General features: G+C 45.4%; 1 protein-coding gene across 1 annotated transcript; it reads left to right on the forward strand.

The window, feature by feature from the left end:
* Window positions 1-2118: 2118 nt before the first annotated feature.
* On the forward strand, window positions 2119-12317 carry Fn3krp (fructosamine 3 kinase related protein). Its single transcript, XM_051182655.1, has 6 exons — window positions 2119-2275; window positions 5218-5369; window positions 6138-6229; window positions 7456-7538; window positions 10619-10741; window positions 10976-12317. Exons 1-6 carry the CDS (start codon window positions 2135-2137, stop codon window positions 11312-11314), a joined length of 930 nt encoding a protein of 309 aa, XP_051038612.1. The 5' UTR covers window positions 2119-2134; the 3' UTR covers window positions 11315-12317.
* Window positions 12318-15075: the final 2758 nt, after the last annotated feature.

The following is a 15075-nucleotide window of genomic DNA, read 5'->3' on the forward strand; positions in this document are numbered from 1 at the left end:
CTCCCCACTCGGGGTTTCTGTTACCCAGACACTATGCCTGTGTGCCTTTCTGTCTTGTCAGCTCTTTGATAGGATGCGTTTCAACAATACCAATCAACATTCCTAGATGTTTTCAGCAGAAAGTTGGGTTAAACAATCTGCATACATCCTCCAATTGCCTTTATCCCTGTAAACGTCCAAGATTTCATTATCCACTCATTTTAGCACATTCTTATTGAAAGAATGTCCACAACACAGCTGTTGCTTCCTACTGTGGTATTTACTGGGAAAGAATGGGGAAACATGGTAGTTGACTGTGTAAACTTGATTGTGTGGCCCACTTATTTGGTTAAACGTTTTTTTTTTTTTTTTTATGGCAGGGGGTTGGTGTCCATAATCCCAGTACTGAGGCAGGCTGAGGCAGGATTATCCTGACTCTGAGGCCAGCCTAGCCTACAGAGTGAGACCTATCTCACAAAACTCAACTCCACAGTCCACAACCAAAACAACAAAATTATGTATGTTTCCATTCATTTAACATTTAAGTCAGTAGACTTGGAGTAAGCACATTTCTCTCCACAGTGTAGTGCCCTCATAAAGCCAGCTAAAGGTCTGAACAGAACAAATTGACCTTCCTCCAGAAGGAATTTTGTGGGAGCATGGCCGCAGACAGCAATTCTTTTCATCTCCAGCCTGCCACTAGAGCCTACTGATTTCAGATATGTAATTTCTTAAGTCAGTCTTCTCATCTCTCTTCTCTCTCTCTCTCTCTCTCTCTCTCTCTCTCTCTCTCTCTCTCTCTCTCTCTCTCTCTCTGTTGTTCAGACAGGGTTTCTCTGTGTAAAAGCTCTGGCTGTCCTGGAACTTGTTTTGTATGTAGACCAGCCTGGCTTCCAACTCACAGAGATCTGCCTGCTCTGCCTCCCAATTGCTGGAATTCAAGGCATGCACCACTATACCCTGATTTTAAGTCTTTTTCTTTATATCTATACACACATCCTGCTGTTTTGTTTCCTCTGAGCAAGTCAGATTTTAACATGTCTTGGAGGAACTGAAGTCTGGCTGGGATGCTCCCTGTTCTGATATTCACATTCAAAACAAAAATTGTTTGGAGGCAGCGTATCCCAGAGTTTTCAGACTTATGCAGTCGAGTCCTGTACTACAGATCATTGTCACCAGCCCGGAAGCTCTGGCAGGTTGAGGGGCAGCTGAATAGCAGCAGCTGGCAGGTGAGCATCAAGGGTGATTAGGGCAAGGGAGGATGGGAAGGGTCTCTGTAACCACCATGGCCAGCAGAATAAGGACCTACAGGTAGAGGCAAGAAGGCAATTCGGTTCAACATGACCCTGAGTAGTTTATTTAGGCATATTGTAGGCACAGCACAATTTGGTGAAAAAATTCCTAGTGATAATGAACTCAATCTAGCGTGTACAATAAAGACTTGTGTCTTTGCAAAGTACATGTGACATCTTCCATAAAGATAGGTTCTACATATTGACAAACTAATAAAGGTCTGAGGGAGGGCTCGGTGGGGACTCAGTCACACAGATATCGTAAAGGTCACCAGGCTATTAACCTACATCTGCTCCCAGCCTTCTGTGTGGATAGCAGGTTATGCATCCCTTCCTCTGAAGGAACAACTAACCCTGTGTGTTTAACATTCTTGGTTCCCCTAGCGCTTATCTGCGAGCACGCGGACCTCTGAGTCTCCCAGAGGAGGGCAGGTCTGTGGGCCAGGGAAATGGTGTGGTGTGGCGAGTAGTCTGAGAAGGGATTACATCACCCTCTGCAGAACCCTAGCCGCTTAGCTTCACCTCACTTAACGGTTTCACGGGCAGTTCTGCTGGGTTGGGAAGACTTCCCTGTCTTCACTGCTGTCTGGGGACCCTTTTGAAGCAGTTTGAACTGAGAAGAGGTTAGCATGCACGTAGCCTCCAGGCGGGGGAGGTACCCAGTTCCCCAGCTCCTGCCCCCCTACCAGCAGGAGGGAACCTGCGGGTGTGGCCCTGCCGCTCACCCAATCCTAATCACTCAGGCCCCGCCCCTTCCTCCTCGACACCCAATCCCGTCACTGGCCTGTGTCTGCCCCGCCCCACCCCGCCGCTATCTTGCTTGTGCTTCAGGCCTGAAGCAGGTTTGCTGCGGCGCAACTACCATGGAGACGCTGCTAAAGCGGGAGCTGGGGTGCAGCTCCGTCAAAGCTACGGGTCACTCGGGAGGCGGGTGCATTAGCCAGGGCCAGAGTTACGACACCGACAGAGGACGAGTGTTTGTGAAAGTGAACTCCAAGGCTGAGGTAGGGCCCGCAGCGAAAATGGGGCCTGGTGTGGGTCCAGGGTGTGTGAGATCCCGAGCCGGTGGGTAGCGCTGGAGACCCAGTCTACAGCCATAGGCTCCGTCTGTCCGCCGTCCACGCGTGACCGCCTTACCCCGGCCGGTTCACTCCGGCCTCCCTGCCTTTGCCGGCCGGCTCTGGCCGCAGTGGCCACTCGGGTGCTGCGCCTGGTGTTCTGAGATTGCGGGGCCCACTTCTTTGAGAAAAGCCCTTCTGTTGGGCGAGTTTTGAGAAACTTCAGAGTGCACGCATTTTTAGTCTGGAGCTCATTCAACTGGCAGAGACTAAATAAAGCTAACAGACCAAAGATCTTAAAGTATCAGAGTGCACTCAAGCGCCCTATTGCTCCCGTAGGGCGAGCCGCACTGTGTTCCTGGTTGCTGCTGCCCCTCTGTGGTTTTAAGCTGCTCACTCCAGGTCCTGGTTGGAAGGGAGGTGGATGGCTTCTGTAGGACTTGGCATGTCATTTTCAGTAAGACTGGAGATGTTTATTTTCTTGTCAAACCCTACAGGTCACAACACCCTCAAAGTGCTTTTGAGTGTTGGGGTTACAGGATTTAGCCGCAAGCCTGGCTTGCTTTTGTGTTCATTTTTCTTTCAAGAAAGGAGTCCTGCCTTTCATTCACATGTGTGTTAGCCTTTGAAATTATTTTCTCAAGACTTGACTCCAACCACTATCTACAGACATAAGTTGAACTCTGCCAACTGCCCTTGAAGTCTCTCTTGCACACTGACTTATCCTCAGCGCCAGTACTTAGCGTGGCAATGATGTTCTTCATCATATTCTACAGGCTGGCCTCAAACTCAGACATATGCCTTGCAGAGTCCTGAGTTCAATTCCTAGTTGTGAACTTGTACTCTCTCTCTCTCTTTCAGAAAGTGTGTGTGTTTTTGTTTGTTCCAGAATAGGTTCCAAAGTGATACAAAGAAACCCTGTCTCAAAAAACAAAAACAAAACCAACCCCCCCCCCCAAAAAAAAAAAAAAAAAAAAAAAAAAACAGTCCTGGCTGTCCTGACACTCTCTCTGTAGACCAGGCTGGCCTCAAACTCACTGAGATCTGCCTGCCTCTGCTTCCCAAGTGCTGGGACTAAAGGCAAGGCCTTCTTGCTTGCTCTGGAATATGTAGTATGAAGGTACATGGGCCATAAGGTAAACATCTGATTGTAAATATAGTTTGTGTTAGAAATCCAACTCGTCCATGCTTTACTTTCTATGAGTTAAGACGTTTACAACTCCCTGCCTGCTCTTGTATTTGCTTTCTTTTGCCTTTCTAGGATGTACCTGGTCTATGATTGTTCTTATGTGATGCCTGGTTTATCCCATTTTTAGATTGTTTCCAGGTTTTGTTTGTTTTCACAACGGTCCAACTGAAGCTTAATTTTCCTATAGGTCTATTCATAAGTAGCTACTTTTGTAGATTGGAGTCTTCAGACCACATACGCAGTAAAATCACGTCTGTAAAGGAGCTCTGTTTCTTAATGGCTTCGAAGTCCCTTTTAAAGCCTCTCCTGAATTCTTTTTTCAATGCTGCCTCTTAAAGTAGTCTATCACCAGGACCTTTGCAAAAGTTTAGCTTTTCTAAAGAGTTTCTGTGAAGGCTCTGTTTAGGACATAGTTCCTATCTTCTTTCTCACAAACTTGGGCCCTGTCAGCGAGTAATCATAACATTTGCAGTGTTCGGAATGGGCTGTGTGTTAGCTGCTAACACAGTTAATCATAACCCAAGCGTAAGAAGTTTAGTATTCTCTCATTTTATAGGTGAGGGAACTGAAGCAAAGAAAGCTTAAGTAACTCGCCCAAGATCACAGAGTAAGTAGAATTTTCATGTCAGCACTATTCAATAGGATGGTATGTTCACACTGTGAAATAGTATACATGGTGAAGATACAACAAATACACCAGTCCCCAGAGCCCATATGACTGGATGTAAAGTGATCAAGCAGCACTCAGGAGGATGAGGCAGGAGGATTGTGAGTTTGAGGCCAGCATGGACCACATAGTAAAACCCTGTTGAATAAAAACAGCAACAGGAAACCCAGTAACACAAGAAGAATGACCAAACTGAGCCAGGCATTGGTGGCTTATGCCTTTAATTCCAGCACTTGGGAGGCAGAGGCAGGCAGATCTCTGTGAGTTCAAGGCCAGCCTGGTCTAAAGAGAGAGTTCCAGGACAACCTCCAAAGCAATACAGAGAAACTGTCTCAAAAATAAATAAGTAAATAAATAAAAATAAATGACCACACTGGCAGAATAGCTCTTTGATATTAGAAGTAAGGGTAGAGACAGCTGTCCCTTGGCATGGGCAATGGCTATGGGTGAGAAAAAGCAGAATTTCTGTTGGTATCTGGATTCTTAATCTTGTGATGGTGATGCTTCAGAATTGATTAGTTGACACTTGTGGGAGGCAAAAGCAGGCAATTCTCTATGAGCTCAAGGGCAGCTTGGTCTACAAGCCAGTCCCAGGACAGCCAAGGCTACACAGAGACTCTGTCTCAAGAAACAAAAACCAACCAAATAAAATGCAGTCCCAGCTGGGTGGGTGGTGGTGACATACATCTTCCATCCCAGCACTCAGGAGGCAGAGGCAGGTGAAGCTCTAAGTTTGAGTTGGAACTCACACAGGGTGAGTTCCAGGATGGCCAGGGCTGTGCAGAGAAACTCTTGTCTCAAAAAACAAACAAAAAGTACAGTCCCAAACTGGGAAGTACAAGCTTGCTTATACCGGTGAGACTTCAGCACTTAATAGCCTGTTCTTCCAATGAGTACCATGAAAGCACTGCCCATTTCCTGTGTCCTCTGTATAGCATAGATGTGGTTTGCAATTGCAGTGCCAGGAGAAAGCATGTCCAAATAGTCTTTCCCTGGTGACCTTGGTCATCTCCTCCATTGTTTTACTGACAGGCAAGAAGAATGTTTGAAGGTGAGATGGCAAGTTTAACGGCCATTATGAAGACAGACACGGTGAAAGTACCCAAGCCCATCAAGGTTCTCGATGCCCCAGGAGGTGGGAGCTTGCTAGTGATGGAGCATTTGGACATGCGGTATCTGAGCAGGTCTGTCCTGGCGCCATCCTTTCTGGTGGGAAGCAAAGGCTTTATTTTTCTCCTGTGTGGGTCTCTTATATTGGAATCTTGTATTTGGGGGCATGATTTTGAGGTGTGGTGTAAACAGCCCATGGCTACACAGATGATGGCTCTATAGTGTAAATGACATGTACTCTCTGCCCACTAAAAGCCAGAGAGAGAGGACTCTCTCAAAAGACTCAGTTGCCAAGTCTAAGAAGACAAGGAAAGGTGGTCAAATAATGGGGAAAACCCCCTGTTTTGATTTTGTTTATTTTTGAAACAGGTTCTCATGCAGGTGAGTCTTGATCTTGATCCTCCTACCTCTTCTGTCCTAGGATTCTTGATATCGTGCCAACTCACCTAGTTGTCTTCTTATTTCAGTACAATGAACTTTAAAAAAAGATTAATTTATTTTATTTTATGTATATGTGTATTTTGCCAGCATGCACAGCAAAGATATGTACACCACATGCATGCCTGGTGTCATAGATCCCTGGAGCTGGATCTAGAGCTGGATCCATCTGGACAATTTTGAGCTGCCATGTGAGTCCTGGGAATTGAACCCTGGTCCTCTAGAGGAACAGCCAGTGCTCTTAACCACTGAGTCATCTCTCCAGCCTCTGGTAGAATGCACTTTATGCTCAGTGTTTGATCTGCTTTATGCTCAGTGTTCAACCTGCTTTATGTGCCTTGAGATCTTTCAGATGGATCTGCTATTTGTGTGTCATCTGTTTAGTTCCTGCATTTTGGTTTTAGTCATGCCACCAAGCTTGGGTCCCAGCTTGCAGATCTACACCTTGAGAACAAGAAGCTTGGAGAAGGGCTCCTGAAGGAGGCTGGCACCGTGGGTAAGGGACTGTGTAACCCTAAGGGACCCTGTCCAGAGAAGGGCCTTCAGCCAGCATGGGCTCAGGGATAGGGTAATGTGTTTTAGAAATACTGAAAAACAGGAAATATCTCTGGACTTGAAGCCATGTGATGTTATGGTTGCTTTATATCTTAACTCTCCAGAAGGGAGTCTAATCTAAGTGGTTTTGGCTTTCGATATAGAGTGATTCCTTTAAACACACTGTCTTTTCTTCCATGTACACACCATTTGGAGTCTCAGAATGACAGCCCTAACACTGCCCATCTAGAACAAAGTCTGATGTTAGCACTGAGAGGACTTTCCAGTGTTTTCAGGCTGACAGTGGATAATTCATGTGTCCCTCATGTGCTGACTCTGTTAGGTAGGATAGCTGACAGTCAGAAAACAGATAATCCAGAATGTACTGTGTAAAGTTCCAGTGGGGGGGTCCTGGCAGCCTACCCAGCCTGTGATGATATGCTGGCAGTACCACCTGCCTGTCTCCTTGTCCTGTGAGGATCTACTAATAGGCCCTGTAACTGCCTTTCCTGTTGCTTGGAAATTCATTTGACTGAGATTTTCTTGAGTTTAGGAAGACACATGAGGTTGAGTTTCAAAGTACAAGTTTTTTTTTTTTTTTAATTATTATTTTTCGAGACAGGGCTTCTTTGTGTAGTTTTGGCTATCCTGGAACTAGTTCTGTAAAGCAGGCTGGCCTCGAACTAACAGAGATCTGTCTACCTCCGACTCCCTAGTGCTAGGATTCAAGGTGTGTGTCACCACCTAGCAAGTATAATAGTTTTATCTGTCAAAAAAATGCAACTACATTGGCCACTGACAAACCTCTTTTCCTGATGGATTATGGTAGATTATTTTTCCTCTCTAAATAAATTCATGCTTTCTTTCTTTTTCTTTCTTTCTTTCTTTCTTGCTTGCTTTCTTTCTTTCTTTATTTATTTATTCATGACAATGTTGTGTATCCCTCCATCCTTGTGTAGCCTCTGGTACTTGGTTCAGCTTCTGGAATAGCTAGTGTCCTTGGTTATTAGGTCTGCTAAAGCAGATGCTGTTCTGAGTGGTCTGAGGATCTTGCTTATCTCTGGGTAAGGCATGAGGAGGTAAGAGCATACTGGCTGAAAAGCAATCACTCTGAGCTCCCAGAGTGGGCTGAGGGTCTCTTGGAACCAGGGAACAAACTAGTCATCTTTGTTTCTTCTTGTATGAAAGGGAAAGGAAGTGGGCAGGCAGAGCGGCTCTTTGTGGACCAGTTTGGGTTTGACGTGGTGACATGCTGTGGATACCTTCCCCAGGTGAGTGCCTCAGAACTAACTCCCATTTCACAGTTAGACCAACACAGTGGGGAAATTACTCTGCTCCTTTTCTGTGAGATTTTCTAACTCTTTGGACTCTTTTTTTTCCTGATAATTTTTTTTTCCCAAGACATTGTTTCCCTGTATAGTTTTGGAGCCTGTCCTAGAACTCGCTCTGTAGACCAGGCTGGCCTCAGACTTACAGAGATCCACCTGCCTCTGCCTTCTGAGTGCTGGGATTAAAGGTGTGCGCCACCACCGCCCAGCTTCCCTGATAATTTCTAAGAAGTTGACATGAAGTAAACTCGTATGTTAGATTAAGAGGGAAAACAAGGCAGAAGGAGCAGCAAGTTAGGATACTGGATTTCATGGAGAGGTTAAAAATTAGAAAATGTTTTTTTATTATTTATTTATTTGTTTTGAGTCAGGGTCTCACTATATAGCCTTGGCTGGCCTGGAACTCACTATGTAGACTAGATGTGGCTTAGAACTCATTGACATCTGCCTGTTTCTGCCTCCCAATTCTTGTGATTAAAGGTATATACCGTTATGCCTAACTTATTTTTAAAGAGATACACACTTATATATGTATATGTATATGCACAGGTACCTGCTAAAGCAGAAGGAGTTAGATCTTCTAGAGCTGTAGTCACAGGTGGTTGTGATTAGCCTGACCTGGGTGCTTGTAACCAGAGCTTTTCTGTATCCTGCCTGGTTGATAGGCCCCTTTAAAATAACCACTCAGAGGCTTAATATTAATTACAAAATGTTTGGCCTGTTAGCTCAGGCTTATTATTATTTTGGTTTTTCAAGACAGGGTTTCTCTGTCACTTTTGAGGCTGTTCTGGAACTCGCTCTGTAGACCAGGCTGGACTTGAACTCATAGAGATCCATCTGCCTGCCTCTGCCTCCCAAGAGCTGAGATTAAAGGTGTGAGCCCCCACCACCACCCAGAAAATTAACCCATTTTTATTAGTCTCTGTGTGGCTTGTTACCTCACATCTTGCTTTCCCAGACGCTGCTGATGCCTCCCATACCCCACCCTTCTTCTCCCTGTATCTCTGCTTGGATTTCCTGCTTGACTCTATTCTGCTTGTCTATTGGCCAAATCAGCTTCTTTATAAACCAATGGCAATAAGACATATTCACAGCATACAAAGAGGTGCTGGGACTGGAACTCTGGTCCTCTACAAGAGTAGCAAGTACTCTTAACTGCTAAGCCATGTCAGCAGTTAGGTATTATAAGTAATGAGGAGGTGATTTAAGTATATGTCAGGAAGTACATTGTTTTATTTAAGGACCCAGTCATCTGAGAACTTTACTATGAGTAGAGTAGGGTCCACTCCCCTCTGGATCCCAAAGTGTTAAACTATCAAAGACTCTAGATGTGAATAGTTGGTTTTAGTTCCTGTCTGCCTTGACCTTCCTGAAATGATGGAATATAATCTGGAAGTGTAAGATAAAAAACAAGCAAATAAGAAATACCCCCAGGTTGATTTTACCAGGGTATTTTATCACAGTAACAAAAAGTAAACTAGGAGAGCTTTTTGCCAAGAGGAGTAAATGCAGAATCTAGAAACTTCTAGATGTTTTATGGTGGGAACAGGGGCCATAGATTTAGCAACGTGTAGGAGGGCATATGTAAACCTGCCTTGTGTGGGGTTTTCAGATCCCATATGTTAGGGTGTGTATCCATTGGCATTGGTCCCTCCTCCCTTGCCTATAACTCACAATGCATGTATGTTCACGTGCAGATATGTACACGTGCCTATATGTGTACTTATGTATATGGTGTTTTGTCCTCCTGTGTCACGTCCTGCTCTGAGCTGATTTACTCTCACATACCTAATTTACTTCCCTCCTGGGGGTAAGAACTGTGCCTGGACATTCTTGGTTTGTTTAAAAGAGGCTCCTTATGACTTTTCTCATCTATCTTAGGACAAGGTAGGTGTTGGAAGATGGTCAGAAACAAACCATGAGATCCAGAAGGTCAGCTAGCTCTGGCCTTTGTTCCATAGTTGTTATAATTAAATTGTTTTAGTGGATCATTAGGCTTGGAAGGGTGCATCTGGTCACCTGGCATACCCTGCTTACCAATCCCCAAGACACTGGACCACAGTCGTAGCTTATGTCTAGGTTTTGTGTTGCCAGGGTCTTCTCTAACCTCTTCTGTTAACAGTAGGTTTTTCCGCCAGCCTTGTCCCACCGCTGTGCCAGCCCCAAATAACACACAGAGTCACTGTATTAGATATAATTCTGTTGGCCAGTTACTAGTTTCTTATTGGCTAGCTCTGTCTTGAGTATTAACCCATTTCTATTAATCTAAGTATTTCCACGTGGTCTCATCTTACCGGAGAGTGAGACCGGCTCCTACCCTATAGGTCCTTCATCTTGAATCTCCTCCCTACTACTTCCTCTCTCCTCCTTGTCTCCTAGTCCTGCCTATCTTGCTTTCCTATTGGCCAACAGTGCTTTATTCATTAACCAATACGAGAAACATATTTACAGAATGACATCTCCCATCACTCTTCAGCCTCCTGTGCCTGCTATCCCTCTTCATGCTTCCTGTAGCTCTTTCTGCTTTGGGATTTCTGGGCACTCAAGTCTCCTTCAGTGCTGAAGTTTTCTGCAAAGTCCATGTACTAGCTGGTTTTGTGTGTCAACTTGATACAAGCTAGAGTCATCAGAGGAAGGCGGCTTAGTTGAGGAAATGTCTGGATGAGATCCAGCTGTAATGTATTTTCTCATTTAGTGATCAGTGAGGGAGGGCCCAGTCCATGGTGGGTGGTGCCATCCCTGGGCTGTTGGTCCTGGGTTCTATGAGAGGTGGGTTGAGCAAGCCATGGGAAGCAAGCCAGTAAGCAGCATCCGTCCACGACCTCTGTATTGTCTCCTGCCTCTGGGATCCTGCCCTGTGTAAGTTCCTGTCCTGACTTCCTTTAGTGATGAACAGCAATGCTGAAGTGTAAGCTAAATAAACCCTTTCCTGCCAGGTTTGCTTTTTGGTCACGGTGCTTTGTCACAGCAATAGAAACGCTGGCTAAGACCGTCTGCTTTCTCCTTTACTGTCCCCTGTGCAGGTAAATGACTGGCAGAAGGATTGGGTCACGTTCTATGCCAGGCAGCGCATTCAGCCTCAGATGGACATGGTAGAGAAGAGGTCTGGAGACCGGGAAGCTCTGGAACTGTGGTCTGCTCTGCAGGTGAGCAGGACCTCTGCTATATGCCTAGTGCCAATAGTATGCTCCACTGAGCCCGAGTAAAGGGGAGGCACGAAGGTAGGGGTAGCATCGAGTCCGCCCCTACTCCCTTACTCCCTCTAAGTCAGGCACATCTGAGTAACTGCTCAGATAGATGTATGCAGCAGCACTTAGGGAAATATCTCCACCTCCATGGTCATTGACCACTCTGTTAAGGGTCCATCTTCTTCCTTGCAGTTGAAGATTCCTGACCTGTTCCATGATCTGGAAATTGTGCCCTCTTTACTTCACGGAGACCTCTGGGGAGGGAATGTAGCAGAAGACTCCTCTGGGCCCATCATTTTTGATCCAGCTTCCTTCTACGGCCACTCAGAGTACGAGCTGGCAATAGCTGGCATGTTTGGGGGCTTCAGCAGCTCCTTTTACTCTGCCTACCATAGCAAAATCCCTAAAACCCCGGGGTTTGAGAAGCGCTTGCAGTTATATCAGCTCTTTCACTATCTGAACCACTGGAATCACTTTGGGTCTGGGTACAGAGGGTCCTCTCTAAGCATAATGAGGAATCTCAGCAAATGAACTGGCCAGAGTACAAGACGATGCCAAGTCTGACCATCACAGCATCATTGTGAACTGAGGGAAGCACCTCGGAGTCAGGTGGCCAGGTTCCAAGTGTATGGTCAAGGAGCTCATGGTACTCCACGGTCCTTCTCCTCATGAATTCTTCCCATTTACTCCATGGCTGGACTTGCTTAACATTCCTTGACATCTTATTTCTAAGCTTTGTAAAATATGGGTTATTTCAGAGGAAAGTTTATATAATCCTGAAGCTGTATACATTGTAAGACTTTCTGGCTAGATCAGGCCTCACTGGTGATATGAACAGTGGCTTACAAAGTTTAAGGATGGGTGGGCCACACTCTGCGGCAACGGTAAAGAAGCGTGAGTGCCTGTGTTGGAGTGCTTGTGGGTACCCGCTACGCAGGGAAGTGGCCAGTGTGTCCACTCACACCCCTTCCTTGTCCATTGTCAACATTTCTGAGCTGTTCACAGTGATCCCTATGATGGATAGGCTTGACCTAGACATGGAGTCATTAGCAGATCTGAGTAAGGACCAGCTCTAAAATCAGGGATATTCCCTTTGCCTGTGTACTACTTCTGATCCCCGTTACAAGCTGAGCAGTCTGGAAAGTGGCTTGAGGACTGATCGATCAAGCTAGCAACCTTAGGGTAACTTGGTTCCATTTAGGAGCCTGGAAATATTCCTGATACGCTAGCTTTCTGTTCTTTTCTTTTGTTTTCGAGACAGGGTTTCTCTTTGTAGCCTTGGCTGTCCTGGAACTTACTGTGTAGATTATACTGGCCTCAAACTTAAGAGATCCATCTGCCTCTGCCTCTTGAGTGCTGGGATTAAAGGTGTGCGCCACCACCGCTAAAGCTGTCATTTCATTGCAACACATGAGCTTTTGTGTTAATATTTTTTTCTGTCTTTCAGTATTGTAGAGATGGGAAATTTCATGAATAACATTGATGTTGATAAATCTTTTTGCCTAAAAATTTGAATAAAATTGCAGTTGTTTCAGTTGTGCCTGAGACTTATTTCCACATTTATGTACTCAATATTTATCTTAGCCATTTGTCAGAAAATATCGTAATGCTATATTGTGACAATAAATAGGTACTTTTGTTTCTTCCTGTTTTGAAAGGGGACTGTATTAGTTATTTTTCTATTGGTGTGATAGACTTAATGGATATTCTCCGGTAAGTCAAGACCATGAGGAAATACATAGATTAATAGAAATGGGTTAATAATTAAGACAGAGCTAGTCAGTAAGAAGCCCTAGTCATCAGCCGACAGTTTTATAATTAATGCAGCATCCTGTGTACTTATTTGGGGCTGAAACGGTGGTGGGACCTGGCGGGACAAGAGAGAAACTTCTGCAACACTTAGCCCTTTGCTTAACCTCCTCTCCAGTTGTTTTTTGTTTTTGTTTACAATATTGTCTTTCTCGCCCATAAAATTGACTCTACTACTATCTTAAGAGACTTAGTATCCCAACTATCTTGCCTCTGAACTGCTAGTTTCTTATTAACACCGCCCCAGGTTGTGTCCTGTTCTCACAGGTCCTTTCTGTGTCTCTCATTGTAATTATAGTCCGTCATGACCTGTGTGAAAGAAAGCTCAAGGGGCTGTGTGAGGGTAGGCTTTCCTTTTGAGGTAACCTAGCAGTCTATCCGGAGAGTGCTGACAGATGTACCTGAAACACATCACTGGGATTTTTAAACACCGGTTACACAGAATAGCCTAGAAATCTCCAGAGAGAGGACAGATCTATGAAGAATAAAAAACGCCTCAAACCTTCCAATACTTATGGAAGATGGCAAGCAATGGTGCCTTCTTAGTCTGAAACAGAATGGTTTGACCAACCTCAAGTTCTATACACAGTCAATTTGTCAGCCAACAACAAAGAAGTTTCCGGTTGTAGTGGTCTCAATGCTTTATGTCAAGGTGCAATGGTAGGACACGCCTCAAATGGAGATACCAGTTACCTGTTTTTTTGTAGTGACCTTGTAGTGTCAAGTCCACTTACTTGGTATGGCCTTGAAGGATCATAGTCAATAGTGTGGGGAGCAGAGAAGGCCTGTGTGGATTTGTTGTTTACATGAGCCTACAAGATCAACACCAAAGCCTCAGTCAGACCCATGAGAGTCTGGCACACCCTTTCCTCCAGGTGAAGCTCACAGAAATGACGAGGCTTTTCTATGGTCTGAGTGTGAATGTAGATAGTGCATGCAGAAAATGCCCGCCGTAGCCTTTTCCTCTCAGATATTTACTGCCCGAAGACTGCACCCCTACAGAGACTGCTCCTACCGAGGTTAGTTAAGCCTGCCACCTTGATTTAGCTCTATACCACAAACACTGTCTATTTGTTCTTCTGTTAAATAATGAACATACTGAGATTCTGGGATGCTGAAGCTTCTCCATCAAAGTGCCCTGTCCACTTTATTCTAGCTTTCCTGTGTGTCCATGTGTTTTTCTTCATTTCCTCACCACCCCAATTAGGTCAGCCATGCAAGAGACAGCACAGAGGGAAGACGGAAATGGTGCTTGGCTTTACAACCAGGTTAGAACAGGCCCTTGGGGTGGAACCCTGGCGCTAGAGATGCCCACTCTGGCCTCTATGATTGGGAATGACCAAGCCACATTGGGAGGCCGTATCAATGTACCTTGCTTGATAGTGTCTGCTGAGCCCAGATTCCAATCGTCTCGCATAGGTGCCAGATACATTATTATTATTATTATTATTATTATTATTATTATTAAAGTTTTGAGCCAGGGACAGACCACAAAGACTACAGGGATAACCAGACCTGACAGGTTTTGCCCCTCTGAGGCCTGCTGGAGCTCCTAATACAGGCTTATTGATTGCAGCCTCATATACATTAACTCTTCTGTGCTTCGGGCTTCATTTTCACAGTAGCGTCACCATTGATATAAGGGTGCTGATAGGGCAACAGAGCTGTTAGCTGGCAGGTCAAGAGGAAAACGCTGAGCTGTGTGGTGGTGGTGTCAGGCTTCCTATGACACACCCTGGGAAGAGTCTTGTCCCACTGGGGACCTGAGACTAGGATTCAGAGGCTGGGATTCCGTTTCACATATTCTGAGCTATTTCCCAGCCCTGGGTCTGGTGCAAGTTAACTCCTCTATGCTTCAGTTTCTTCACAGAGAAGGTGAGAACTAATTATCGGATCCTCTCATAAGATAGATGTGAACTTTGCTGAATTCGCTTGTGCCCTAGCACACACAGAATGCTCAGCAATGGATCATTCATCCCACTAATCTTCCTACTCCCTTTATAGTCAGCAGGAGACATTATAGTATAGCATTTGTGTCTTGAAATTCCTTTCCTATCATGGCTGTCCAGAGTCCCACCTACCCTGGGTGGGGTAGGTTGCTGCTATCACAACCCCCAGAACAGCTTTTATCACCCAGTCCTGTGGCATTAAAGGTGCCACTAAGGCCTAGCTAGGGCACCCTCCCTGACTAGGACTCTACCCTAATCTGGACAGTGAGAGCCCAGCTAAGCTCTCTGCAGGATAGCTGAGTCTTTAGGCTGTGCCTCAAGTTGCAAGGATAAAGAAGCCCTGGCCCAAATCTTCCTGTGAGCACTCCTGATCCGCCCAGCTGTGCAGAGAGCACAGGGCCTAGGGTGGACCCCAGATGGGTGAAGATGTGCTGGCAGGTCACATGCATGCTGTGAGGACACAAGGACACTTCCATTCTGTCTCTCAGGCTTTACAGAACACCCAAGATCAGGTCTGTGTTCCTGCTCCTCCAG

Source organism: Phodopus roborovskii, unplaced genomic scaffold, assembly GCF_943737965.1.
Source record: "Phodopus roborovskii unplaced genomic scaffold, PHOROB, whole genome shotgun sequence".
Taxonomy (NCBI): Eukaryota; Metazoa; Chordata; class Mammalia; order Rodentia; family Cricetidae; genus Phodopus; species Phodopus roborovskii.